The 27,423-nt window shown below is 54.0% G+C and overlaps 8 protein-coding genes across 8 annotated transcripts; 6 read left to right on the top strand and 2 right to left on the bottom strand.

Annotated features, from left to right (window-relative positions):
• Positions 1 to 245: 245 nt before the first annotated feature.
• On the top strand, positions 246 to 1,079 carry JN550_009378 (uncharacterized protein; the record flags this gene model as incomplete). The annotated part of the gene is made up of 3 exons (XM_049321444.1): positions 246 to 721; positions 775 to 961; positions 1,011 to 1,079. The coding sequence occupies 3 exons, from the start codon at positions 246 to 248 to the stop codon at positions 1,077 to 1,079; spliced, it is 732 nt and encodes a 243-aa protein (XP_049168735.1).
• Positions 1,080 to 3,269: 2,190 nt separating this feature from the next.
• On the top strand, positions 3,270 to 4,466 carry JN550_009377 (uncharacterized protein; the record flags this gene model as incomplete). The annotated part of the gene is made up of 1 exon (XM_049321443.1): positions 3,270 to 4,466. One exon carries the CDS (start codon positions 3,270 to 3,272, stop codon positions 4,464 to 4,466), a length of 1,197 nt encoding a protein of 398 aa, XP_049168734.1.
• A 3,128-nt stretch (positions 4,467 to 7,594) lies between these two features.
• Positions 7,595 to 8,989, top strand: JN550_009376 (uncharacterized protein; the record flags this gene model as incomplete). The annotated part of the gene is made up of 1 exon (XM_049321442.1): positions 7,595 to 8,989. One exon carries the CDS (start codon positions 7,595 to 7,597, stop codon positions 8,987 to 8,989), a length of 1,395 nt encoding a protein of 464 aa, XP_049168733.1.
• Positions 8,990 to 9,919: 930 nt separating this feature from the next.
• Positions 9,920 to 12,568, bottom strand: JN550_009375 (uncharacterized protein; the record flags this gene model as incomplete). Its single annotated transcript, XM_049321441.1, has 4 exons — positions 9,920 to 10,533; positions 10,591 to 12,049; positions 12,100 to 12,245; positions 12,301 to 12,568. 4 exons carry the CDS (start codon positions 12,566 to 12,568, stop codon positions 9,920 to 9,922), a joined length of 2,487 nt encoding a protein of 828 aa, XP_049168732.1.
• A 3,324-nt stretch (positions 12,569 to 15,892) lies between these two features.
• JN550_009374 (uncharacterized protein) lies at positions 15,893 to 17,405 on the top strand (the record flags this gene model as incomplete). The annotated part of the gene is made up of 3 exons (XM_049321440.1): positions 15,893 to 16,369; positions 16,438 to 17,225; positions 17,282 to 17,405. 3 exons carry the CDS (start codon positions 15,893 to 15,895, stop codon positions 17,403 to 17,405), a joined length of 1,389 nt encoding a protein of 462 aa, XP_049168731.1.
• Positions 17,406 to 18,784: 1,379 nt separating this feature from the next.
• On the top strand, positions 18,785 to 19,651 carry JN550_009373 (uncharacterized protein; the record flags this gene model as incomplete). Its single annotated transcript, XM_049321439.1, has 4 exons — positions 18,785 to 19,015; positions 19,074 to 19,362; positions 19,419 to 19,549; positions 19,604 to 19,651. 4 exons carry the CDS (start codon positions 18,785 to 18,787, stop codon positions 19,649 to 19,651), a joined length of 699 nt encoding a protein of 232 aa, XP_049168730.1.
• A 104-nt stretch (positions 19,652 to 19,755) lies between these two features.
• On the bottom strand, positions 19,756 to 21,321 carry JN550_009372 (uncharacterized protein; the record flags this gene model as incomplete). Its single annotated transcript, XM_049321438.1, has 2 exons — positions 19,756 to 21,093; positions 21,142 to 21,321. The coding sequence occupies 2 exons, from the start codon at positions 21,319 to 21,321 to the stop codon at positions 19,756 to 19,758; spliced, it is 1,518 nt and encodes a 505-aa protein (XP_049168729.1).
• Positions 21,322 to 22,879: 1,558 nt separating this feature from the next.
• Positions 22,880 to 23,597, top strand: JN550_009371 (uncharacterized protein; the record flags this gene model as incomplete). The annotated part of the gene is made up of 2 exons (XM_049321436.1): positions 22,880 to 23,229; positions 23,309 to 23,597. The coding sequence occupies 2 exons, from the start codon at positions 22,880 to 22,882 to the stop codon at positions 23,595 to 23,597; spliced, it is 639 nt and encodes a 212-aa protein (XP_049168728.1).
• Positions 23,598 to 27,423: the final 3,826 nt, after the last annotated feature.

Here is a 27,423-nt window from a genome sequence, read left to right as displayed (position 1 = left end):
ACTTAGGCAGGCATCAGTAGTGAACTGCAAACGGAACGGTAGACGGAACCACAAACGCAACCTCGCATCGGATCGAATCCACGCGCAAAATATTTCCTTCTCTGCAAAAGCACCTTCGTAGGCTACTTCAGCGACTTTCTCTCCTCTGCCGCCAAGTCAACTCTATGACTGGGCTTTCCGCCGACGAAAGTCTTCGTTCAACCATCAGACACTGTGCACCTCAGCAAGGATAAGAAACAGGCAATATGGGTGTCTGGGGCCGTGGTCTTCTGCAGTCGGATAACGACTACGACATTGCAGGGGATCTCAATGACATGCTTGGATGCACCGTATTCATGCCACCAAAGGAGGAGGCTGCTGATGTGCTGGAGAAGCTCAACGGCGGTCTTCTTTCCAGGAAACTTGACGAGATTTTGGAGCCAAGTTTCCAGGCTTCACGATCTTGGTACCCTCGAGAGCGAGTCTTTGTCATCCTGGCAGTGCTTGCCATGCAAATCGGTGCGAAGATAGAGAGCAGACACATGACAGCATTGAAAGTTCTACGAGCGACGCTCCCCAACATGTTCCAGCAGCTTCAACTCGTCACCGCTATCGAAGAGTACAAGAACGATGGTACACGCTGGCTCTTAGGCAGCAAAGGTCTTCAGGACACCATGTTTTCATCCATGGATGGCGAGGGAGAGGATGACAATGGTGACGAGTTCTTCTACAGTGGACTTGGGTGAGTACTCGTGTCGCTCTTGTGATACCTAAGTTCTGACCGACGTTTTCCAGCCACTCGGTCGACCAAGACCCGTACCCTCACACTTGGAGCAAGAGATGCCTTTCCTGTGGGGAATCTAACTCCGAGCTTCTTCGCTGCTCCCGATGCCACATGGCGCGATACTGGGATAAGCGTTGCCAGAAGCACGACTGGCAAAAGCACAAGCTCGTCTGCGAACCGGTTGCGCCCCGATCAGTGGTAAGTTCATCGGCCTACCAGGGAGAAACAAGGCGCTAATGTCGAGAAGAGCGTCCCGGACATTCACTCCGATGAGTTCAAGGAGTTCCTGGAGCAGTGCCACGGGCACAAGGAGTGAATGGGACCAGAAGCGGCTGTGGGTAACCTTGGGGAGCCCGAGTCCTCGATTCGAGAGGAGAACTTCGTAGTTTTCCGCTGAGGTAGTATGAGACGGTAGCGTTATGCCTTTCAGCCCCGTCTTGCCTTGCCACTATGATACTCTAGCATCCTACTCAAGATTCGTCGTGTAAGGAGCATCCGATCATCCGATCAATTAGAAGACGAATCCGTCTCAAGATGAGAGGATCGGTTGGTCTCGTGGCATCAGCATGATCTGGGTCTTGTTAGACGAAAACACAGAATTGATGAACATTTGTCTGCCTGACTCGTATTCTCGGATTCATAGGGCGGTGATATGATTTCTTCTGGCCACCATGCATGGCCCCCCTTTTCTTGGTGATTCAGATCTGATCCTTCCTAATGGGCAGGCGGAATTCGAGTTCTGGTTCTTGAGGCGTTCGCCCAGCCTCGCAGCGTGCATAGGCCTAAATACGCCACGACCATGGGGCTGCATACAATGCCACAAAAACCTTAATTGTCTCGGGTATGCCTGATGTTAATGGCTGGGGGCCCAATTCACACTTCACCGTCACATGGCAAGCGACGCTGTTGGTTGGAAGTTTAATCTGCGACAGGGGGTTGCTCCACTCGCCAACTCGACCTGTCAGTGTCAGTCTGCCTCTGCGCGCGACGTCGCCGGCTTACCTAACACTCCCGATTTAGATCACAGATTTAAGCTTGAGACGCGACAGGGTTGACCCCTTTACGAACCTTGGGGGTCTTCATGGCACGTTGAGTTCCAACGGGGGACATACATGAACATATAGATGAAGGGGGCCCGGTCAAGGTTTCTAGGGAATCGTCTTGTGAATCCTTCGAAATGCGGCGTACGGAGCTCCGATTCCACCCTGTGCACCTCTCTTCGGCCATGGCCCCCTTTCTTGACTGCCCAGAACGAAGTCGTTGGTCGTCTTAGTTTTCGCCGATATGGGTGGCGGCGCATGGGGGAGAAAATTGTTTCGTTTCGGTTTGCTGTTTCATCGAGCGTGCAGGTCTACCAATCCGATGCGTTGGGCAGGGGTCGGCAGGGCACTCTAGCGCCAAGACGGCAGCTCGGCGGCGATCTACTGACTTACCCCGGGTTTGGGAAACGTGAGCCGCACGCCAGCCATTGGCCCACGACGCTCGTGCTCATTCCCCAAAGGGCGACCGGGCTACCGTCTCATCCAGACCTCACCTCGGCGCCCACTCGAGACATTCGGGCGGGCCAAGGCATCCAGAGGAGCCGTCGTTCTCTCTATCTTGCTTTTCATGCGGCGGGCCAAGCTCCCTGCAATGTGGGCCGTATGCTGGTGCTGGCGCTGGCGGCTGCGTCTGAGCTTTGCTTGCCCTTGTCATCCATGACCATGGCAAGATCTAGGGCCTAGAGGAGGCCGTTGTCGACACCTGACTGGCCCCTTCATCTCATGTCCTATCACACCCATATCATATTAATACCGCCTCCGGTGGGGCCATCCCAGCCAGAACGCACCATGCGGGCATGGCACGGTGCCAGGAAGGCCATAGTTTCGTCCGGAGAACCCAGTGACTGCTTGTCATGGTTTCTTTTCCTCTGCATGGCTGTCTAATGCATCTCACTCCATCCTTCCAACCTTCTCTGAACTTGCCGGGTATTTAGAAGCTGGAACTTCCCCAAATAGTGGTACAGCCTCGGGTCTGACTATCAACTCGTGCTCCGATCATTCACTGCCACAGGTGCTCTCCGTGACTCAGTCTTCGCTTCTGTAAGCCGTCACTCCTTAAGCGGCTTTACTTCCAATCCCTCTCTTTCGAGTATCAGCCTCTTGTCTGGTGCTTGCTGGTTCATTGTCCCATTGTCCGACACTTTGTCCGGCACCACAACGAAGAGATACAATTTGCAATTGTCGGGCTGTTAGACACGACAATCACGATTAGCCGTGTCCTACATCGGCCGAATATCTTCTTCGCCTTCACATTCAGATCACTCCTTCATTAGCAACAGCTGAGGAAATCACGAACCACCCTAGCATCATTGTTGCTTCCCAATTCCCTCTTCATTTCATACTTTGCCTGGCGCAAAACGACAAGGAAATCGCTTCAGACGCCCTTTCCCTATAAACAGCCTTTATCAGGTATCACAAGAGCCCGACCAATACAACTTACATCAGTTCCATAAGCCACATACAGAATGGTCTGGTCGAGTTCGCTTCTGCGCTTCGGCGTCTTCGCATCCCTTGGTGCTGGATCTCAGGCGGCATATCCTACCCGAGCGCGCCCAAGCCACGCACCGCATTCCACCAAGTCAGCTTCTTCTGCTCAGGCTGCGTCGTCGACCCTGGCTGGCTCCTCGGCTGAGCTCCCATCCACGCTGGCCGCATCGTCCACCGGGACCGCGTCCTCTACTCAGGCGGTTTTCCCAACCCCGGCGGCTAACAACAGCCAGGGCACTAACAATACCCATTCGGCATACACCATCCAGGACGTGTACGACACGACTAGCTTCTTCGATGGTTTTGAGTTCTACAGTGGCCCTGATCCCACCAACGGCTTTGTCAACTACCATGACGCAGCGCTAGCCAATACTTCGTCTCTCGCTGGATATGCTAGTGGTGGTGTCTATCTTGGAGCCGACTTCACAACAATGAACCCGAGTACGCCGGGTAGAGGCTCGGTCCGTGTCAACTCAAAGAAGACATACACCAAGGGGCTTTTCATTGCTGATATCGCCCACATGCCAAGCTCTTCGAAAAGCGGCTGCGGCCTTTGGCCAGCGTTCTGGATGTTTGGTGAGGGAGGTGGCTGGCCAAATTCGGGCGAGATCGACATCATTGAAGGCGTCAACTCGGCCACTTCAACAACGTTCACGTTGCACACAAGTGCCGGGTGCTCTTTCTCGCAGGGCAACTGCAATGCCGGTAACGGAAACACGGGTTGTGGCCAGAAGATCAACAACGCGCAGTCCTACGGCGCTGGATTTAACGCCATCGGCGGTGGCGTCTATGCAGTGGAATGGACGAGCAATGCTATCTCCCTCTGGTTCTTCCCTCGAACTAACATCCCTGCCGATATCACCGCTGGCAACCCAAACCCTGCCAAATGGGGCGCTGCGACTGGAAGCTTCTCGGGCTCCGGCTGTGACATTGACAAGCATTTCAATGGGCACCAGATCGTCTTTAACACCGACTTCTGCGGGGACTGGGCCGGGCAAGTCTGGAGTACCGATTCAACCTGCAGCTCGTTGGCCAGCACGTGTGCCTCGTACGTCGCCGCCAACCCAGGAGATTTTAAGGAGGCCTTCTGGCTCATCAACTCGGTCAAGGTGTTCTCCCCGAACGGAAGCGGGACGACAAAACGCGATGTTACGCCCCATCACTTCAAGGCGTAACTACGAGCACGTCTTTTTCGAGGTTCGCGAGGCCGGATAGACAGCAGCACATTGGATGAGGCGTTTGGACATTCTATGGAGGGAGGTTTGACATACACCGGAACATAGCTCAGGCGTTTTGTTTTCACAGGACATCGTTTCGATTTTGGATGGTGGAACTTTGATAAGGAGACAGGATTCGGTTTTGGGGGTGCTTGAGAGGCGATAGGGCGTTCGTTGTCTCTGCCGGAGCATTGGCTATCTATTTGGCAACTTTATCATCTGTATATACGTCTTCTTCTGTTCTTTCAAAGCAACGGGATTGCTTTGTTTATCGTCATTCCAAATGCATGGCCAGGTTACGCATACACATTGTCCTGTCTTGATCTGAGAATCGTGCCACCGCGAGCTAATTAGATGTCTGTTTCGTGCCATTCGTTCCGTAATTTTCCTGGCATCATTGCGCAGCTACTTCTCGCCGCCAGAAATCTACTCTGTATAAGCCTTGGTCCTTATTTACCCAGACAAGGGACGCGTGCCGTCAAATTGCACTAGGTCTGACTTACATAGGGTGACAAATGATAAACCTCCCCTCGTAACTGAGCACTGGTGAACCTTCTTCAGACATCGAGAACTGGCTTCTACCAACAGGAAACCTCCCGTTGCAGCTCGCCCATCGTGTCCTCAAGTACTCTGCTGCACAAGAAATGAGATCACGTTAGAGATGCCGGACAATCTTCATGGGGTCGGGCCGCACATCTGGTCCGCAGACCCAGGCCGGGTGGTCACTGGGCCAGCAGCACATCAGACGGGTTTAGCGAGCTGCAGAGAAGCGCATTTTGCCCAGTCATGTTACAGAGCCACAGAAAATAGCCGCCGACGGGTCACAATCATGCGGCAGTTCCTTGCATGGAGCAATGCTGAAGTAGGTAACTCTAGTCACAGAAATGGTAACCTGCAGGCCGGGACTTATCATGTTAGAAATGGATGTTGCATTCAGACATGAGGTCAAAATGGAAGTACGGCAAACAACTTGTACACTTTTGCAATGGGGGCTTTCCGTGCCTAGACCTTGGTGCGTTGGGGGTTTGACCAGTTTCATCATGCTGAAGTGAGAAATTTCAGAAGATCCTACGTCTAATGAGTTGGTACTTCGAGGAAAGTCATCCGGCACGTCTCCCCATTGAATAATACTTCCACTATCTGCCGGGTTACTCACATACTTGTGTAAGAATGTTGGACCTGACTGGTGGGTGACTCTCTGGAGACGGTGGCCTATGGGAAGGCAGAAGTGCATTCTCTGCAGCGGCGTGAATCATCGAACCACTCCTGGTCTGCTAATACGATCAGTAAAGATGGCTCGCCCGGAGCCTGGTAGGGTGATCCATGACGCAGGAGATTTCAGCTCTGCGGGATCCCTACTGTTTGTTCAGGAGTTACGTCCTGGATAGGGATCAGTGGCCGGCTGTGGTGCTCCGAAGAGGATACCTGAGAGGTGATGCAAAGTCAAAGCGTGTAACCAGGGGGCTTCCTACATGCAAAAGACAGAAGTCCCTCCGCGTACGGCACGAGGCTGGAAAGGAACCCCTTGGCAAAACTCGGTGCCTGGCCGTCCAAGCCTGTGAGTGGTCTGTTCTCGAGCCTTGCAATTACATGGCTTCCTGCACCACGAGTATATACAGTGGCAAATATGCTGCTGCAAGGGGGACATTGGTGAAAGGGTGCAGCGTGCTTGTGATAGGTCGACCGATATAGCACATTCCCTGCAGAAGCAGCCTTGAAGATAATGACGACACCGGGCCGAACCACCCAGTATACCTATTGCCGACGAGTGTAGGGGAGAAGAAGCCAGAGGTCATCGGGCACCGCAATGCTGCCTGCACCACCGACTTGCTTCTGCCGAATGACACCAAGCGGTGGCAGTGCTCACACGGCCTTGGTCGTTTCCCTCCATCGGTAGATCGAAAGACACGAGCACATGGCATGCCGGTCGCGTTGCTAGGCGAGGAGAGAAAGCGGCCGGGGAGCCGTTGCTCTGACCCCCTGGCCCGTCCCGACGGGTTCTCTGGCGCGTTACCAGCCTGGGTTTAGCGATAATACAGATCACTTGATTGCGACGTGATGCGACGTGCCGATTCAGGAGAAACATGCGTGTGGTGCAATCTGGCACCTGGAGTGGCCGATGTGGGAGTCCTCCAGACTTTCTCGAAGGAGCTTGGAAGACTGGGAAGAATGGGCAGAAAGCCTCGCTGGCCGCGAGAATGGGCCGGCCGGTGGGTTGGCGGGCCGCATAGAGGGCGGCCTAGTTGGGGCTTGGGGGCCCAAAACCGCGGCCACATAGGCGCAACGACCCATACAAGGTCGGTCAATCGGCGAGACGGTCGCATCCAGGGCCGCCATAGCTCTTTATATGCTGGTCCGTCGGGTCCCTCCAGCTACACAAGGCAGAACCCGAAGGGCGTTGGTCCGTCCTCGAGGCCGCTGCCGCGTCTAATTGCGGTGTTGCAACTCGCGAAGAGGGCCCGCGCCGCTTACCCACCAATCACCTTGAGTCTCTGGGGGTGTGGCTGAGAGGCAGCAACCGCATCCTTGCGCCAGTTTCACTGCAACTCGACGACATTCCCACCGGGCACTCGATTCTGTCTGCCTTCGACTGGCCCCTTTACCCCTGGGTGGTAGTCCTGCTAGCAATGCGTTAACAGAGTCCGTGTTCATCTGCTAAGAACTGCAACCGACATGGCCCTCTCAGCCAATGCTCCCTTCTCTCCAGCCCTGCGCAATGCGCGGCCTGAGTGGTCGACCCCGCGGGCCCCTCAACATGGACTCGACCCTGTCGTTGGTGCTGTTACGGCGCTGCTGTTAGTGCAGCAATAGGTAGGTTGGCTGCTACTGTCACGTATAACTGCCTCCCTTCATGCCAATGACTCCTTTCGGCGTACTGTTATGGGTTTATCCAAAAGGAGCAGGGCTGGGGGTAGCAGGCCAAGCGGTCTCCATATCAGGCCGCTTCCATCATTCACTTGGGGGGTGGGTTGCTGGCCCCCCCTGTCAGCCCGCTACTATCGTGGCTCGTTTCTATATAACATCTTATGACTGCCCCGGGTTGAGACAAGAGCCCTCCATGAGGTTACGCAGTATCGTCTTTCCTAATGCCTCCACCACCCTCACCAACTGAGAGATTTAGTCAGCTTTCCATTGAAGGCATGCCTCCAATTACGCGACAGCAGAGCCGGAACCGGCAGGAAGACCTGAGTTCAGAGTCAGAAGCCGACACCAGCGGCGACGCAAGCAACTCAGACGCCACCGAAAGTCCATTCGTATTTCCATCTGGGCTGGCATACAATCTTGAAAACCTGAATGAGAATATACAAGGCCAGGTCACGGCAGCCATGGACGAACCACCACAGCTAGTACTCCAGGATTGCCAGGCACGGGATGACACTTTCATCTTCCAGATCTCGGAGGTTATAGAGCACAATATCCGTACCGGCTCGGTGAGCAGTGGCTGGGCCATACCAAGCTGCAGCTGCCAGGACGAGCAACCGTTTCGGCGGATATGCCGTCACGTGCTTTGGCTCTTTGATCAAATCACCAAGGAGATATTTGACAACCGTGGCCAAGCACTCACTATGAACGAGCATGGCTTTTCAGAAGAACTCGGCGAGCGTGGCAATCCCTTTGAGATGATATCAGAATTCCACCTCGATATACTGGCCGACTCCCTGCACAGCCGGATGTTGAGGGCAGGCTCTCCTACGGACGAGGACATCCTCAACCCACGGCGAGTCCAAGATGTCCGCGAGATCCTCGCGTCTTTAAACTCTACCCCCGTTGACGAGTATCGTCGGGATATTTTTGATAACCCAAGACTGGGCAAGAGGGTGATCAAACGCAACGACCTCGAGTCTACTGTGTTTCGGATGTTGTGCCGCAACAACGAGTTCTTCCACTACTTCCTCTCGTCGATGAGGTCGGATGAGCTCGTTAACAACACGTTTAGGCGCCTGCAGCAGAGGGCAGACGTGGCACTGGCAGGGCTAGATGCATATGCCCAAACTTCGGCACAGTCCACAGTCGGCAACCCAAAAAACGTCGCCTGGTGTGCGACACATTTGCGCCTCATTGTGCAAAAGGTTCACACCTCTCTGGAGTATGCCCAGCGCGAGCCGAAACCCTGGGAACGGCACACCGCAGCTTGCACATTAGTCCATGTCCTGCGCTGTGTCGTCGATCGCTCGTCAGACCTCCCGCCACAAGAACTGCCAAAGAGGGAGCGCAACCTATATTTCCGCCTGGTTGGCAACCGGGACGAAAACTTCGTCATCGGCGTCTTGAATTCCATCCCTCCTTCGTCCGTCCATCCCCTAGCGGGAGCCCTTGAGCAGATCCTCGAAGACATTGGCCGGCTAGGGGCTCCCGTGACTTATGTCGAAAAACTCCGCGCGCTGCACCAGCGGGCGCGGCGAGCTCATCCTGCTGCATCTCCCACCGGATCAAAGCGCCAGGGCGGTGGGCAGGAGCGACGAGCCAAGAGAATGAAGTAGGACTCAGAAGTGCCAGGTCTTGATCAGAGGATGATGGCCCCGTGGAGCTGGCCTCCAGACGTCGGGCCGAGCGGGTTGGGACCGAGTTTACTTCTAACTGTCTATATGCTCCCTTGACCGACATTTGCCCTGAATATTCCTTCGTCGACTCTCATTTACTTCGTTGCCATCCCTCACGGACTATCTTCGAGTCAGTATTTACCATGATACCTTCTTTGTAGTAGATTACGAAAAACTAGAAACCCAGAACTAGCAATAGAAAACCAAAGGCATTGATGCCCATCCAAATCATCCTCCATAAGATGGGCTCGTCTTGATCTTTCATGTTCCAGAGGCCTCCCTCTCCAGCCAGATAAGATTGGATTTCATGGATTAGTACCTTGTAATGGCTAACTATAAGGATAACCTGGCACGTTACCATTTAAATTAAGATATTGCTGGTCACGGTGAGGGCACAACAACTCTCCTCGTCTGTGGCAAGTATGCCGAAGGCTACTTGCTAAAGCATTCAGCAAGGCAGTTTGCGCCAAGATTTAGTGAAAAGGCGACTCTCACGCAATGAACCATGAGCTGTGTACTTGTTAGTATAACGGCGTATCCTTACGGGCACATCAAGCCACTAAGGCAAACAGCACAGAAGAGATTACATATAGGGCAGTCGGGCACCACACGAGGTGATTTCAAACAACATATGTGCATTTGAATTAAATTCATCAGAAAGGTGCGATACGGAACCCAAACCATAGGTATCCAGGTATCCAGGTATATCCAAGCTCCTTATTACCCAAGGCAGACCCAGCCAAGTCTCGCCACCCACATTTCTCGATCCCGTCTTTTCCCCGAACAAACAAGTAGTCTTCAACGCTTGCATATCATGATAACACAATCCGCCCACATGCTTAACTCTATATACAACTGAGTGTTGGAAGATCACAGAGCCTCTGCGTCGCTGACAGCAGACTGATGGCTTTCCCGGGCCTCCACGTTCGCAATGGCGCTCTGCAGCGCACCCGTGAGATCGACGTGGAACAAGGGTCTGTTAAGCCCGTGTACCGCAACTCTCCTCTTATTCTGAACGCCACCGCCGGAGTTGCCCTTCTTGATAGAGCCACTGGCACTGGAGCTCGCAGCGCCGCGCTCGATGGCATCGAGGTTGTCGCCGGGGGCCTGGTCGGAGCTGCTGGCGCGCGTCTGGTGTACGCCGAAGGCCTTCTCGTTGGCCTCCTGCTCGGCAGCGGCGGCGGCTGATGACGAGCCGCCGATCTCAGCAACGCTGAAGATGGACTGCCAGCGGTGCTGGGCCCCGTCGGGGCGCTCAGTTGGCCATCCAAAACCCGCGGATACGAGCGCGCGCTTGGTCCAGCGGTTGTTGATGCAAGCTATGTGCCAGTCCACAACGTCGGGTGATGTGTACCGATCTAGCTGGTTGCGCACGTCGATCAACATCTGAACTGAAGTTACGTCTACTGCGTTGACGGAGCTGAAGTCAAGGATCACGGCCTTGAGGGTTGGCAAGTTCAGGTCCACGTGTTCGCCCTTCTTGGCTGTAAAGAGTAGGTTAGTAACTTGACAGAAGTGAATGTTTCTGGGCAGCAACTTACGGCCAGGGTCGTTCCAGGGTCTGTCGCCCGGGCGAGCATACGAATCCGTCTTTGTGCGACGAGTGTGCTTAAAGATGTAGTCGATCATGTACTCAAGAGTAGTACTGGCATTCGGATAGTTGAAGCCCTCCGAGAACCTGTAGATGAAGATGCCAGGATATGGCTCACCAACGGCCAGCTCAGGGTTCGAGCCATCGGCGTGTCCGATGGGAATAAAGACGTTACGCTTGGCAGGCGAGTCGGATGCACCCTTGAAGGTACCGTACTCGCTGGCGCCATTGTCGTTGTTACCAATGACATGGTCTCCCAGCACGGAGTGGACCTGGACCCGGCCGAGGAATCGTCCCTTGGCGACAAGAATACGGAAAAGGAAGACCGCAAAGGAGATCGCAACCGTGCAGTAAATTCCATTATCAATGCTCGTGAAGATTGTCACAAACACACCGACAAACCAGATGAACACCTCAAGCGGCGACACACGCCAGAACTTGTAAAGGGTCTGAGGTGGCGTAATGAGGTCCAGAACAGCGTGAATGATGACCGCAGCCAAGGAGGCGTTCGGGATGTAGTAGAAAACTGCCGGGAGGGCGTAAATCGCAAGCAACACCACAATGGCGGTAATGACACCAGCGAAAGGGGTTCGTACACCAGCCTTTGACTTGATGGCAGTTCGACTGAAGGAGCCAGTGGATGGATATCCGCCCAAGAATGGAGCCAACAGGTTCGTAACACCAATAGCGACCATCTCCTGAGACGGGTTGATCCTGTAGTTGTTGACCCGGCCAAAAGACTTAGAGATGGCAATGTGCTCGATGAGTAGAACGATGACCGACACCGGCAGGTCGCTCACGAATGAGTTGATAATTTCCTTGTTGATGGTAGGGACTGCAGCATGTGTAAATCCTCGAGGGACATCTTGGAGGATGGTGAATAAGGGTTTGTCGTGGTGCCACATGTTGACCAGCCAGCTTATCATGGTGTACAGCAGGATCACGAATGCAGTTCTCAGGGTCGAGAGGAAGAAGAACAGCTTCTGGTGTTGTGGCCATCTCTTCGCCGAGGTACTGCAAGCAATTCGGATCAGATACAGCATGAGGAGAGCCGTGAGACCCATCGCAGCGTCGAGCTTTGTCGAGGGGAGGTTTCTCAGGGTGTTGATGATGACCATATAAGTGGCATCTCTTGTCGTATACGGCTTCGGAAACGAGATGCCCATCATGGTAGGGACCTGACCGGCGGCGATGTTGATAGCGGAACCTGTCATGAACGCGGCTAAGGAGACGAGAGGAATGACCTCAACGATTCGGCCGAAGCGTATAATGCCGATGAAGAACACAATAGCTCCGACAATGATCGCCAAGGCATTGGCGATCACCCAGGGCTCGTCTTTGTACTGAGGAAGAATCGCGATGGCATTGTTCACGACATTGCCTGTAACTGTGGACATAACAGCGACGGGCTTGAAGGGGTCAGCACACAGCGCGATTGAAAGTGGTTCATCATACATACACCAATAGTGATATCCTTAGAGGTGGCAAAGAACCAGTATATCAAAACTCCCATGAACGAAGAGTACAGGCCAAATTGGACTGGTAGGTTGGCAAGTTTGGCATATGCCATTCCCTGAGGGACGACAACGGCTCCGATCGTGATACCTGTTTACTAAGATCAGATGCTGTCGGCGGTTTCGGGGAGACACAGGGAACAAACCGGCGATTAGGTCACCAATAAGCCACTGCAGGTTGTAGAATCCGATCCACGACAGGAAAGGGAAGAGAGACTTGAAGTAGTTGGCGACATCTTTTCCGCTGGGCGTTAATTCGGCCAGAACTTCTGCAGTGGTCGGTTCTTCCTCAAGGAAAGAGTCGGCAGTGTGGTTAGATATGATGGACTCTCCTCGTGTAACCTCTTCGCGTGCTTCCAGCTTGATACCAAGCCACTTGGCCGCAGTGTGGCCAAACTGCGTTCGTGAAGGCATCTTGGAAGCTGTTGAGAATAGCAACCAAGGCTGTGGAGCGCAAAAGGATGGAGGATGAACGGGATGTAGGATGCAAGGTAGCAGGAGGGTGAGCCAGGCTCTATATGCTGAGACCCTTGTCTGATGCCTGGGTGTGATCCGGGGTCCACGGTCAGGGATTAGGATCAATATATCTCTTTGCGTAAGAGGCAGCTGAAAGACCCAGGTTCGAGGTCGATTGCGCCACGTGCAATAGAGGCCGTTTTGGACAGAGTCGTGGGCGGTCGTGGGACAAGCAAAGCTTAACAGAAGCCACAAATAAGACTAAGCACTCCAAGCCATACACTCAAGACAATACTTGATCTGGTCTGGATGCTTGTTCGGGGGCCACGAGTCTCTCTGCTTTTGTGCAGATGCAGGGCCTAGACGCCGCGTGAGACGCCAATGGAGATGATGGGTTCCCAGTGATCTCCCGCACCGACCGCAAACAAGACAGGTAGTGCGTAAGACGCAATAGCACGTGCGGAACCCGAGCGAAGGGAACCCGATATCAGGGTGTCAATCGCGTGTTCGGTACCGTTTTCCAGACGGTCGTCAAGTAGATACTGTGCAGGCTCCTTGAGAGGAAACAACCCTGGGTCTTGGCGAAACTGGCTCGGTTGTGACCTTGACGAGACCTCCGCCTTACAGCAACTTCGCTGCCACTTATCCCAGCGGCTACCTATTTGAGTTTCAGGGGCCTGAAAGAAAGTCGTGAGAATACTGTCAGAATAGATGTGTCGAATTTCATTAGAGAACGAGAGATGAAGTTTCTTGAAGTTGGCCAAGATACGCCAGACGGGAGCCAAGCAGATCTCCGATCAGAGACAAGAAATACCCAGAAAGCTTGTCGTGATGAGGCGTTCTGTTCCAGAAGCTTGGGCTGGTGAGAGGTACGTATAACCAAAAAGGGATGTTGACCTCGTGGAAGTGTGTCTCAGTAGGTTCACCGGGCTATGGCTATTGACCACGAACCTACGCACGCTACCTTCGCCCACCCTGTCGTGGTGTCGCCCGGCTGGTCAGATTTTGACAAGCTCCTATGGCGCAATCGACTCCATCCCATCCACAACATAGTGGACCCTGCTTGGCTCCCATTACATACGACGGCCGAGGAGATAGCCGACCAGGTAAACTAATTGAAGGATACTGATCCTTTTGCGCTCTCCTGCCTGTCCTGTATAGTTTGACTACAGAAAATATGGCATGTTGGCTGTTGGCAGCTTCATCCCGACTGGGACTTGGAGTCTCTCCCCGTTCGTGTGTGGCGGAGATAACGAGTTCCATGCTGCACTTGCCCTCCGCTGCGGCTTTCCAGTTTGGTTCTTCACATATCCTACCAAGTACCTGCTGTTCTGCACGAGGCCTACAGACACACGATGTACATGATTCGACAGGGATTTTCGGCCCTTGGCGAGATATCCTCGCGCAAAATCCCAGCTTGTCGCTTCAGTTGATGAAAGCTGTTGAGCTCGCTGAGGTGATCTCCCGCTGAGGATCAGAAGCTGGGCCATCGATATCCACCCAATCGTCGCACTTCGCCCCAAGAACGGAAAGTGGGCTACCAAAAGGGCCAATCGGAAGCCTCGATCTGGCAGCTGCTGGCCCGAGCTCGATGGTGCAATCGCAAGGCGAGTTGATGCCATCAATCTAAACATCTTAGCGATTGGCTGCCGACGGTAGCCCCCGTTTCTCCCCACGGGTCCCCTTGGGCAATATCACAATGCTGGCGCCTCCGCGCGCAGTTGGCTCGTTGCTTTTCTGGAATACTGCCTACCCTGCGTTCCCAAGGACTTGGAACGCCATGAAATCACGACATGCGCCCGGGTGCTCAGCTTGATGAGCTAGACAACAAGTCATGCAAGCAGCTGCGCTCGCCTCTCCAGGGACTATCGCACTTTCGGCGTCTGTACCGAGCTAGTGACAGCCTCTTCCAAGGCGGCAAGTCTTGTTCTCATTTACCGTCCACATAGTCACTATACTATCCATTCCAGCTGTATCGACTATCGCTGCACCGACACGTCAGCCGAGAGAATCATCGGAGAATCCAGGCCCTTGGACAATTCTCAAGTTCTTGGCTCGCTGCTTAGTTTCGGCCCGTTGTAAGGCGGAAAGTCTGTTGCTCGCGGCAAAGAGAAGCCGCGCCGTACTCGAGTAAGGGGTACTATGCGGCACATACTCTTGCTCGGGCTCAGTTCCGCTGTGAACACGGTCTAAATCCGAGCGACTGGATTATGAACCTGCGGCACTGCCAGGTTGGAGCAGGCGAATTTAGAAGACATGTCGTCATCAAAACCGCTCCAGTTGGACTTTCGACGGTACATGATAGAAAGTGTCTCGCACCATCTAGCGCAAGGATTGTAGGGGCTGGTGAGTAGTCGTGACGGAACGGTGAATACCTAGGTACATAATGTTCTGTCATAGGACGAGTGACTGGAGCGGTTATTATGGATTGGTGAAAAACTAGAGGTCAACCTTGGAGCTGAGAAGCTCTTGCTGATTGGCTGTAGGTCGGAACATTTGAGTCTTCAAAGCTAAAGTGGGCAGCTAAATCTCGATCGAGAAGCTCTTCGTGATTGGACGGCTTCGAGGTTGTGGACGGCGCACTTTTAATCTGGCCCTTAGACATACAGTACTGTAAGCATCAATACGTGTGCGCAGACCCTCTAAACTATGAGCAATTATGAGGGAACATCCAGGCTTGTTTGTTCTTTGACGGTTTGACTGCCACTCCCCGATGCCCCCTGGAGCCCCCGGACAGGAAAGCTCTCAATCCCACGCCATGAGGCAGAGTGGACATGGCAGCATGGCCGATCAAGGCCGACTCTGCCAGAAGAGTCCTCCAAAACCCCACGACGGTTGGGTATGACGTCCTGGCATAGGCCGACGTTCCGGGGTTGCCACTAATGGAACGGAAGGATACCGTCCCAAGGTTGACATGCCTACCTTTGGGGTCCTTGGTCTGGTCGGATGGGATGTCTCCCTGGAGAAAGGAAGTAGAGCTGTCCCGGACGGCCTCCAAGAAGCTCTGCGGTAAACTTACAGCGATGCAGGGCGCCGTCATAGTGCCCGTCTCCAACATGCGCGTACGCTGCGGCTGCGGGGATATAGCTGGATGGGCAATGCGACGCGAAAAAAAGCGCCAAGGGCCCAAGCGCGTCGACACCAACCTCTCACAACAAGCCTGGATGCACGGCGCATCGCCCATGGTGACGGCCTCACTGACTTGATGCTTCTCCTCTGTCGTGAATCCAATTGTAGAGCGATTGAGTGCCCATTGCCCATCACCACCGTTGCCCCGCCAAGATGCCGAGCCCCACGAGGGAGTACATCCCGACTCTGGCCCCGAGTCTGATGACTGAGCTGCACGCGCCCCCCTCGCCCCGGACACATCGTCAGCTGCGCAAGCTGCAGTCGGCGCACAACTTGGGAGCAGCGGCGAGGGGGTCCATCGGGCAACCGCCCGGTCTGATCTCGCAGCAGAGGTTGCGCGAGCTCCAGGCTCGCGATGTGAGTCCCACGCGGAGGGCAGTCAGCAACCGGTCTCCGCAGAGAAATCGAGCGAACAGCGACGCATCCTCGCCCGTCAACCTCGTCCCGACGACGGCAGCCGCGTTGGCAAGGCACAGGTCCGCCATGAGCAAGACCTCGGCTGCCGCGGACGTCATGTCGCTCGAGCGACTCATTCGCGACGGCCCGCCTGATAGTGACTTGCAGGCCGCTTTGGAGAGTGCGCGCCTCAAGGTCCTGGATCAGGGCATCAAAAGCGATAGTGATGGCATGGTAAGTCTATCTAGACCGTCGCCCACGTCTACGCGTGCCAAATGTTCTCTGTTTCTCATGCGTGCTAGTCCTCCATTCGTATTTACGTCTGGCTCATCTTCCTCAACGCCCCGATTCTCGATACCGATGTCTACCTGGGCCTCATCCACCGAGGCGCTTCGCCCGCCTACTCCAAGATACGCAACGACACCTTCCGAACGCTCACGACAGATCCTCTATTCCGCCGCCGAGTCAGCGAGGCCAGCCTGATCCGCCTCCTGAACGCTGTGGCTTGGAGGCTCCATGACGCGAAGGAACAGCGCCGACCTCCCAGTAGCCGCCAATCCCTTCCTGCGAGTGACGGTACTGGCTCGCGTCCAACCACCGCACATAGCTCTACTTCCTCCCCGGCCGCTAAGAATCGCGCCCGCGCCTTGACGCTGACCACTGAGGGCGAGTCTGAGGCCGGTGCTCCAGAGCCGGGCACCTACGTCCAAGGGATGAATGTTTTGGCAGCACCCTTTCTGTATGCTGCGCGCAGCGAGGTCGAGGCTTTCATAGCATTTCACCAGCTTCTGACCAAAGAGGTTCCGGGCTATATCCGAGGTGCCATGACAGGTGTCCATCGCGGCCTAGCCCTCGTGGATAAAGTCCTTGCAATCGTCGACCCCAAACTCTCTTTGCATCTCATGGCCAAAGGTCTGTCGGCCGAGATCTACGCCTTTCCGTCAGTCCTCACGCTTTGCGCATGTACACCGCCGCTGCCTGAGGTTTTACGACTCTGGGATTTCTTGTTTGCATATGGCCCACACTTGAACATCTTTTGCATTGTTGCGCAGCTGATCATGATGCGGGGCGAACTCCTCAGGTCACCCAGGTGAGCTTCTACAAATAATGCGCTAATGTATTCTTGCTAACATTGATCACTTGCAGTCCGAATAAGCTGCTTCGATCTTTCCCAGCCCTGCAGGCTGACCAGATCAAGCGAACTGCTCTTGCTATGGTGAAGATGGTCCCTGATGATGTCTACAGCGAGACTGTCCGCCACGCTCTATGAAATAGGACCTGGCACCGACGCAACAAAGAACTTCCTCGAAAGACGAGAACAAAGGGGAGATGCTTCACCCCTTACGACGTCCCATACGATTGTACGGAATGACGTGTGTACAATACGATAATGATGATAGATGTGAATGATCAGGCTCAGGCCCTCCCTTTTTGGCATAGGGACAGGAGGATATGCAATTAATGATTTTACGACGACGCGCGCATGTATGGTACGACAAACACGAATGGAATGGGTTACGGCATGGCTGGGGACGCGGCATTGACCCGGAACGACTGATCATATCTATATAGGGAGGTATACTACGTTTATAATACAGGAATGACATAGTCATCATACATTTGGCATACCTGATGATCCTCTTTCGTTTCTTCTGGCTTTGTGCCCAATGACTCCCTCCTTGCCCCAATTCATCGTGATCTTGAAGGGTAGGCCAGGCGATCATCCATGGCTGTGTATTCAAGAAAGCTGCCGGCCACCTTTTAGCCGAGAGACCAGCACAGCAGCTATCGCCCTCCCTTCCCCCATAGCAACTGTCATAACTGCCACGGTTTGACATTGAGACCAATAAATCCAAAGATTCCCCCAGCCCGCCATTGGGGCGCACCCCCTGGCCGTTTCCCCTCCCTTCCGCTCCCTTTTGCCCTTCCCACGGTGCGCTTGCGCAGGTACGATCTAATCTAAGGGGGAGGGGCTGTCTGTCTCCCACTTTGGAATGCAGAACTGGATGGGTCTATTGGAAAATGCTGCGGTGACACTCGGTCGCCCTCGCCACACCTCTGATTACATCGTGGATTTCACTGCTGTGGGAAGGGAGAGAGTATGGTGCGCACTGGTGAGACATGTTCTAACCCGAGCACATCCTTCTTTTATCGACGGTTTGAGAAATCCAGTGGCTTGTAGGTTCGTGCCATCCCATTGCCCTTGCGCAGTCCAGTTCTGCAGCAATAGCCGGAGGGGAGAGTATTAATGGCCGGAGGGTACGCAGATCGGTCGCGGGTAAAGTCGCGGTATCGACACGAATTCCATCTGGACAGTTATGCCGGGCCATGCTAGAGCATATGTCTTGAAAGATGACAGCTTAAGGCTAACTTTAAGTTTCTATGATAATGTTCGTGGTAGTATTAAGGGCTCGGGCCGGCAAGCTTCCTCGGACTGACGATGCTTGTTGTACTCCTGCTAAGCCCGTCGTTCATTAAGTCGTGCCTCGTCTTGCTTCGCTCGCTCGCTCTTTCTATCTCTAGAGTCTACTTTTCTCTATTGCACACTCGCTTTTTGTGGTACAGATTGACTATCGCCAGTCTTCGAATAAGCCTTGACCTCCTATTGCACCGTAGGGTTTCTTCATCATTACACCGGGTTCGCCCATGATGTTGTCCACCGTCGTCGCCGTAATTGTCGCCTTTACGCCCCTCACCCTTGCAAAGGAGAGCTACGCGACTCTCAGCAAGGCACCAGCGTACAAGAGGAACTTTGCGCCACTCCCTGCGGCAATCATCCACAAAAGACAGCTCCTGACTTGCAACCAAACGTACGGAGGGGATTCTCAGGTCTGCGGGGGTGTGGACAGCACATTTTGCTACAGCCCTAGTGCTGGCCATGTAAGCTCATGATGACCATGCATTGCTCCATATTGATCTGTGATTGATACTTCGCCAGACGTGCTGTCCGGACAAAGGATACTGTGAGCGAGGTTCCTACTGCGCTCCTGTCGCTGGTTTCTGCTGCGCCGAGGTAGGTGTCGTACGCTGCCCTGAATATCTCATGGTGTTGACAAAGCTTCAGGGAGAGGACCTAGGCACTTGTGCGCAGAATGCGGGCTTTACGATTCCAGGTACCCTTGCAGTCACGGCAACCGTTGCCTCGGCGGTGTCCTCCGTCACAAACGCTATTGGATTGACTTCGTTCCAGCCAGACCCGGCCCAGGCATCCTCGACGACCGAAATAGGTATCTTCAGTGCTCCTCCAGCGATCTCAACAGTCGAGAACAATGCTGGCCTCCAGATTCCATCGACAGAACCCAGTATTTCGACAATACCGGCAGCAACACAAGGGCCCAGCGCGACATCGCCATTCGTACAGGTGGCATCCGCGCCAATAACGTGTCAGATGGGAGTGAAGACGTTGGCGCTTATGTATGTGTTCTATGGCCTTGTTGCTCTGTTGTAGGAGCCGCGTGGGCAACTCAGTCCAGATCCGCTGCCGGCGTTCAGGCGAGGGACAATAATATCCTTTAACGTGCATTGTGTTCGCTGGTCCAGGGGGCTATTATTATCAAAGATAAAAATTATATCATGAGATCGTGATTCGTGCCTCCTTCCACCTCGTGTGGTCGGTGTGATCAATAGGTAGGACAGCCGTCCTGTGCCCGACGGAAGGCATTGGCGAAGAACTGCTGCATCGCAACATAGTGGTACAGTATGCCACCCAAGACGGCAACGTGCCACAAGTTATGGGCGTTTCCAAAATAGTCGAATGCTCCGGGAAACCACCGCTCCGGTACTTTGCTGGCGTAGACCACGGCCCCAAGTACATAGACACAGAGGGACTTCACCAAGTGCGACTCGGTGTAGAAGTCGTAAGCCCAGGCCGGCCCTCTGGTGTAAATGATTTGGAAGACCGGGATGAAGCCCGTAGCTCCTAGTCCCACGAAAAATCCCACCCGAAGCCAGGCCTTATCGGCGCGGTTGAAATAGGGGTGCCACGGCATGATGACGCCAGCAATCCCCAAAACGCCAGTGGCAGTCATGTAGGTCCAACGACTGATTGGCTCGCAGTAGAAGGCCGTGTATTCGGTCGTCATGATAGATGCTGCAATCAACAGGGCAATGCCAGTATAATCAACACAGGCGAACCTTTCCAGCAGGGTCTGGTCCGCAACGCAGTTCATCGTGTGCCATATGGTACTGCAGGCCAGGCACTTGCAAGCTGCGAAGAAAAAGACGGCAGCAATAAAGACGTCCGTCTTTGTGCTAAGGCTGAAATGTGTAGAGGAAGGGTAAAAATAGAAGGCGACCGAAAGGACAAGCAGCAGGCCGAGAGCATGCGTCCAGATGTTGACCGTCTCATTAGAGAAGTTGAACATGGACCGCACGCATCCCAACTTCGTTTCGCTGAATCGGTAGCCCTTGAGAATGTGAGGGTTGACTCGCCAAGGAACTGGCAGTTCCTCATATTTGATCAGTCCGTGCTCTCTGGCGCGGGCGACGGCGTACTGGATGTTCTCCTCAAGCGACTCGGCTGCCCTCTTGGCTCTTTCTATTCCCTCGTTGGCCACACCACGAGCACGCTCAATACCTTCATCCACGACTCGGCGGCCTTCGTCCATCAAAGATCCCGCAGCGTCAGCGGCATTGGCGAGTCCCTGGTCCCTCAGCTTCATGGCCCGTGTTTCGTAGTCTGTAAGCATCGTGTCCATGAGCTCGATGCCCACTTTCGCCTTTTCGTTCATCGACTCGGCAGCAGCAAGTGCATCATGATAGCGAGCGTCCAGTGTTTCGACCATCACCTGAAGCCGCCTTCGGCCAGCACCAATCATCTCCTCCGACACTTGCGAGCATCGTGCGCGCACCGCCTGCAAGGTGGAGTACGCCCTACTAATGCTCGCATCTAAGCTGATTTCACCGTAGCTTTCCAGAGTTTCAAGGCGTCTCTCTAGTTCCGAGAGGAACAGGTCGACCTGTGCGAGTTAGAGATATTGCAGGGCAGATCGGCAGGTCGCCCGTACCTTGAGAAGTAGACCCTCCTCCCCATCCATGATTTGGTTAACTAGCGATTTCCGTCGAACAATGCAGGAGGAACGGCGTCTCCGTTGCCGCGGCTGAACGTCATGAGGCTGCGCTCCAGAGCTTGCGGCACCAGGCAGGTCCTCATGGGAGCCTATGGCAAAGGTCGAAGTGCAGGCCATCTTGACAGAAATTGGTGGTATTGGGTCAAACTCGGCGAGAGATACATGTAAATACCGAATCGGACGTCCTGACAGGAATGGCAGCTAGGGAGAGGCGGCACCCGGGTAACGAAGGCGGGGGACCCTGCAGACGGATGCACGTGTGTTGTTCGGGAGAATTCTCTGGACTCTTGTCAAATGCTGGACGCCGTTATCCTTCAACTCGCCACCAGCGGTTCTGGGTTTGTCTGTTGCAGGAATGGCGACCGGGAACGGGGGACGCTGGACCCTTTCACATGCAGACAACAACCACGAGCCGAGAAGCCGGCGCCCAATTGGTACTTTTAGGGAAGCGGGTTAAGTGGAGAGCGAAGCGGTTGGGTCTCCTTGGGGCCCCAACAATCTGCAGTTCGGAGATGATTCAGAATTCCTTACTGCCGAGAATCTCAAGACGAGAGATGGGGCAGATCCGAGTACAAGTACGCAGTGACGCAGTGACGCAGTGATGAGGAATGGTGGGTTGAGGATCACAGATAGAACCAAGATTCGCTTTAAGTTGACCGCCAACGCTCCGTCCTGCTGCTTCCGGATCTTGCGCCCTGGATCTATCGAGGTCACCCGGATACAGGGAGACAGCTTCACGGCCCAAGTTGGGACGAGACCCCGGGTTCGCCTCCAATAGGGTGCAGCTCCGGCCGCTTGTCAATTTTGTCTGTCTGTCAGCTTATCAGATAATGGGGCGTCCAGGGCGGCTGAGATTGCACGAAGGCGAAGGGGCGAATTGCAGCATCGGGAGCGCGCACTGTCTCAGCCGCCAGGTCGTCCCCGTCGTCTTACAGAATGACGGCCTGTCAGGCGGACGGACAGTGTTAAACATACGGACAGAACAGTAATAAGCTGAGGTGCGCAAGGATGTACACTACAGAAATCATCAATGCGCCGCGCACCATCAAGCCTCAACGCTGCGCATGGCCTTGTCTACTTTAGTCGGCACCCTCTTCGAAGTCAAGACGGGATGACGCATCTACCCAAAGGCATGGGAGTCCCCCAAACCGACCCAGAAGCAGCTAGTCGAACTCTGCAGCGATGGTCGGCCGGGCATCTATGATGGAATTACTGTGCTTCCTGCTGTGTGTGTGACCTGTTCAGAATCAGATGCGGCCAGAGGCGGCTAAGTCGGCGAAGTCCCTTGCACGACGCGATGTAAGTTAATGCACCTGTAAAATACTGGAACCCTTGGCCTGGCGAATGCAGTCCCGCAGCTGGAGCCGGGCTGTTTCGTACCCAAGTTACGGTGTTAAGAAAACCCTTCCCGGGGTGTTGCTGGGCAGTTCCAGGTTCCGATGCAACGGCTCAGGCAGTCTCTCGATGCGTTAGAATCGTCTTCTGATTGGCTGGCCGTGTTTCAATTCGACCAGAGCTTGCCAACTCGGCTCGCCATCAGCATCCACCTGCTGCAGTTGCGCATCTGCGACAAACACTGATTCGCCCGCAGGCAGACAATTCGGTATCGTACAGTCACTGTCACGCCTGAAGCTCTTTGTATCTAGCGAAGCCACCCGCCTGGCTTGCTTCCATCATGGCTGTGGATGACATCGTGACGGCGCCGAACTTGGTTGCCGTCATCAATGCATCCCGCGATGCGCGTACCCAGGCTCTCACTCTCGTCAATCAAGTGTCATCCTCGGTCCCGGTCGAGAGCGCGTCGCCCGAGGCGCAGTCGGAGATATCCAAGCAGCAGAAGCTCCTGATCACGCATCTGGCCCAAGTACGAGGTCTCCACCGAGCAGCCACCTTCAGCACACGCAAGACGAAGCAGGAGACCGCCGAGGCGCGCCAAGAGGTCGACCGCCTGCATCTCCAGCTTCAGAACCTTTATTACGAGCAGCGGCATCTTCAGGGCGAAATCACCGCCTGCGAATCATATGAGTGAGTTGGCGCTGCCCTGCACGACCTGTTCGAGGCGTGTACGATTACAGAAACCCGAGCTGATCTGTTCTGATGCCAGCCATACCTACCAACAGCTTCCTCTCATTCCCATCGAGGAGTTCGTCGCCCTCAAACCTGAACACGCCGACGATGACGAGAATGCATTGATGATCGCGCGGATCGAGCACGAACGTACCGAGCGTGAGACTCTGGAGCAGAGACGTATGGAGCTGCTGAAGCGCAAGCAGAAGCTCATTGCGGACAATAAGAAGCGGAAGGATGACCTAGCAAACCTGGATAAGGAGCTCGAGAAGTTCATTGACGCAGCCAAGCCTATTCAGAAGCTATTTGAAAAGAACATCACCTGAGTTTCGGGGGCGTGGACTTGTTCATCCTGTCTTCAGTGGCATGGGCGCTGAATTCGGGCCTTGAATACCACGGCATGACTTTTAAAAAAAAAAACGCCATAACGCAACGTGAAAGCAACTGCTGTTTGGGAGGCTAAGTTGCTGGTGTTGAGTTGAGAGCACTTATCGGCACAATCCCACGCCGGCAAACGGGTTGGCAAAGAACCATATGACGACAAGGTTCCATGTCAAGATTTTGACAATCTTCCAACAGTATTACGAACGACTCACGACCGTCAAGGGGAGCCCCCTGGGGAGGGCACTGTTCTCGGAGGCTGCAACCGGTACTGTCTACATGGGTGCGAATCACCCGAGCTGCATCTGGATCATATCTGGACTTTGAGAATACGGTTTCCCCGACTGAGACGGGTTCCCCTGGCGGTTTCTCACCTGGAATCGTTGAGAAGGGAGGAAATACTACTCCAGGGATACCAACCGTCGGTTCCCAATGGAGCAGCTATGTGCATAGACTCAAAGAGATAGTGGGTCCTATAGAGAGCAGCATAGCATAGATCAGGACCTCAAAAGAAAAAAAAAGAAAAAGCTCGTCCCCGAGACATCTTCCTCTCCACTCGGACTGCAACCAAGCAGGCTTTCAGGCGTAGATCATAAGCAAAATGGTAGCAGACTCAGGAGATGGGCAAAGCTTCGTCGCTCTGATTAGGCGTTGTCTGGATGGCGTCTACTTCTGGCGGCACGATTCAATGGATATACAGTCTACCTTCAAGCAAGGTTGCTTTTGGGAATATTTGAGAACACGGAGTTTAGATTTCGAGCTTGCATGAAATCCACAGCTTATTGTGCTCTGCAATTCACCGGACGATTGGACCACCGAAAGAATAGGCCAAAGATCCGCTGAGCGGGTGAATACCTATATCGGCATGAATAGTCCCAATGGACGGCTTATAGAGATCTTCGCATTTATATCCATTATGCTTGCCTCCGAGAATACTAGACACCAAGGGCTAGTATCAGGACCGTCGGGACGGCAGGTTATCCGTTGATCCATTCTGACGAATCTCAGGGCTAAGTCCACAACTCATTACAAAGACTGGAGAAGACGATCCAAGGTTGCTACGCTTCATCTACCGCAGCCCACAGCATGGTTGGCGTTGGCAAGAATACTGGGGACGGTTGCGAGGCCACGCAATAATCCAAGCGCTCCACGTGGAGCTGGGTATAGTTACTCGGCCACTGGTATTTCAGCGAACCGAGGACATATAGGACGTTGATTGGCCCGCACTTGATTCGACGCCCCAGAGACCGGGATGTACGTGAGATTGGTTGCTTTCCACAGTAACACACATAGCCTGCAGGATTCGAGTATGACAACAGATGATACCATTTTAGACGTCGGGATACCAAGAAGATAATCTCAGCCCTACTGTGCCTCCCCCAGCTCGAAATCAGTAGCCACCATCAATCCGAAACAACCCATGGTACCTTATTTCAAGAAATCAGGACAGTCTGGCAAAGAGCAGGCGACGCGTTCCTCCAGGATCAGGGACCAGGCAGTCTAGACTAGGGAATGGTGTGGGAGCCCGGCCATTGGTAGCAGCGACGTCATAGTTGCGCGTTCCTCTTGGGTTGTCGCTTCAGGACGAACGACAAACATTCCAGTGTTATCTGCCAGTCGGGCGTTGGACTATAGTCCGAAGCAGTTGCTGGACTTTGTGGTCTGATATGGTAAGGTATTGTACTGTATGTAGTTGGTGCACTTTATTAGTCTTCACGCCAACAACACCAAATTAGTTCGCAAATTTCAGCCTTCAATGCATTTATCAGGTTGTTCACGAAAAGCATTCTGGGAGGATTGTCACCGTCGCTACACTAGCCAATGAAGCGTTAGGCGATCCGTGCATGACATGAAACGATCTTTTTTCCGGCGGCATCAATTTCCAGGTCAGCTTCAAGGCTGACCGTTGTCGTAAACCGAAGCAGCCAATGATTCTTGTTTCCGGGCACCTGTCTGCCCCGTGGACGTGAGAAGCCGTTCGTGGCCGGTCCTTCTCGTTTGATGCGCTGGTATCTGGCCTTAAGCAAGTGCATCGTCGAAGCCCCAGCAGGATCTAGGCCTGTAAATCCCTCGAAAGCTAGGGTTGCGGCAGCGGGACGCGTTACTTCAAGATGCCACCACGTTCACGCCGTATTGGCTTGCAGGCGTGAGATCCGCGTACCAGCTACTGGTAAAATTGATGGTCAATAGGGATCATCGGGGTACGGGATACTCCACACGGCTTCTTGATGATGGCCAATTTTAAATCCTGGCAGGGATCTGGTTGACGAATCATGCTGGCCGTGTCGACACAATGGCAGCCAACCAGATTGTACAAAAGCTTAGGTGGCCCAGCCGTGAAATTAGCTGCGCAGAGCGTTTTGGAACGGGGTCGAGCTTGGCCCAAAACCCCAAAGCGCTTTGTCTTGGCTTTCGGCGGCCTCCATGTTGATCGGCTTGCCTACCAAGCGAGGTTTTGCCAGTTCGCGAGGCTGACCCGAGTACGGAACTGTGCTACAATGGCAGATGCGAACGAAGCATGGGACATATTCTCCGCACCGGCCTTGCGGACTTCATCAATGATATGGAGTTTATCCCCGTGCCGAGGGCTTGAGACAGCGCGATGAGCCTTGGCAGGCCTTCTGTGTAAGTGAGGTCATAGTCACATTGATTTTAATCTGACGTTGAGAGAAACAACATCGATTCTTGGCTGGCCTTGGGCTCGTCATCACAATGAGAGGGCACCTTGGCAAGTACTGTATTCAGCATTGGCCGATACCACCATCGCTTGAGAATGTGCAGCGAGCAAACGCGCATAGTTATCTGTGTCCGTTGGTTGATCCGCCGGTGGGCGTGGACTGTGCACCCATGGGGGTCCGCAATCGACGAAGAGATCTGAGTCGGGACATCTGGTCCCCTGTGATAATGCAATTGTCCGAAAGCCCTTACCTAAACGCAGTGACACGGTGCAGTTCCATCGGTAGTATGCACAAAACCCCCAGGTCGCTAAGCAAGCACCACCTCAGATAAGATGAATGAGCCCCCCCGACGCCAACGCACGACGCATCCATCACGACGGCAGCCGCGTTTGACGGCAGCCGTTGATGGCCTGACTGTGACGTGCGGTGTGAATGGAGGAGCCTTGGGAGCTGGCTTGGCTGGGTGATGACGATTCAGACCGGGCGCAGAGTGCCGAGCTGCTACTGACTGACCAATCCCAGGTGGCTCAGCATGCACCCAAGCCACCGCATATTTTCTTATGCAAGCAATTCAGTTGAACCTGACTGGTTTTGCTTGCTCAGCAGATGATGTCGAGATGCAGTAGCGAGGTCCTGCGGCACTAAAGAACGCACCATCACCCACTAGATCGGCCGAAGATAGAATCATGGACTGCCAAGGCAGCTAGATCTGCTGTTACCGAGACTCGTCATCTGGGTAGCGCGACTGCGCTTTTTGCGCTGCGTAGCACATGCACCGAATCGCAGTAGTAGTTACAGGCAGGCGGTGGATAAGCATGCAGATGGATGTCTTTGAGAGAGCTGCCATCTGACACGTGGGTCGAGGTTTGCGACGACAGTGGAAACGATTATCCTGATGGGTTGACACGGCACAGTACCATTCTCAGCAACGCGACACGGTCGCTTGCTAGTTTCATATGAGAGTATCCGGAGTAACTACAGGAATGGGAGCCCGAGACCCCGAGAAAGAAATCGGGAAATCGAAACGAGGCGTGCCGCTTACACAAGCTTTAGTCGAACAGCTCAGAGCGGATGCTCGCTTACTGCATAACCT

Source organism: Neoarthrinium moseri (assembly GCF_022829205.1).
Source record: "Neoarthrinium moseri strain CBS 164.80 chromosome Unknown scaffold42_Wmoseri_CBS_16480, whole genome shotgun sequence".
Lineage (NCBI taxonomy): Eukaryota > Fungi > Ascomycota > Sordariomycetes > Amphisphaeriales > Apiosporaceae > Neoarthrinium > Neoarthrinium moseri.
The sequence above is the reverse complement of the archived record's forward strand: the minus strand, read 5'-3'. Positions and strand labels throughout refer to the sequence as shown.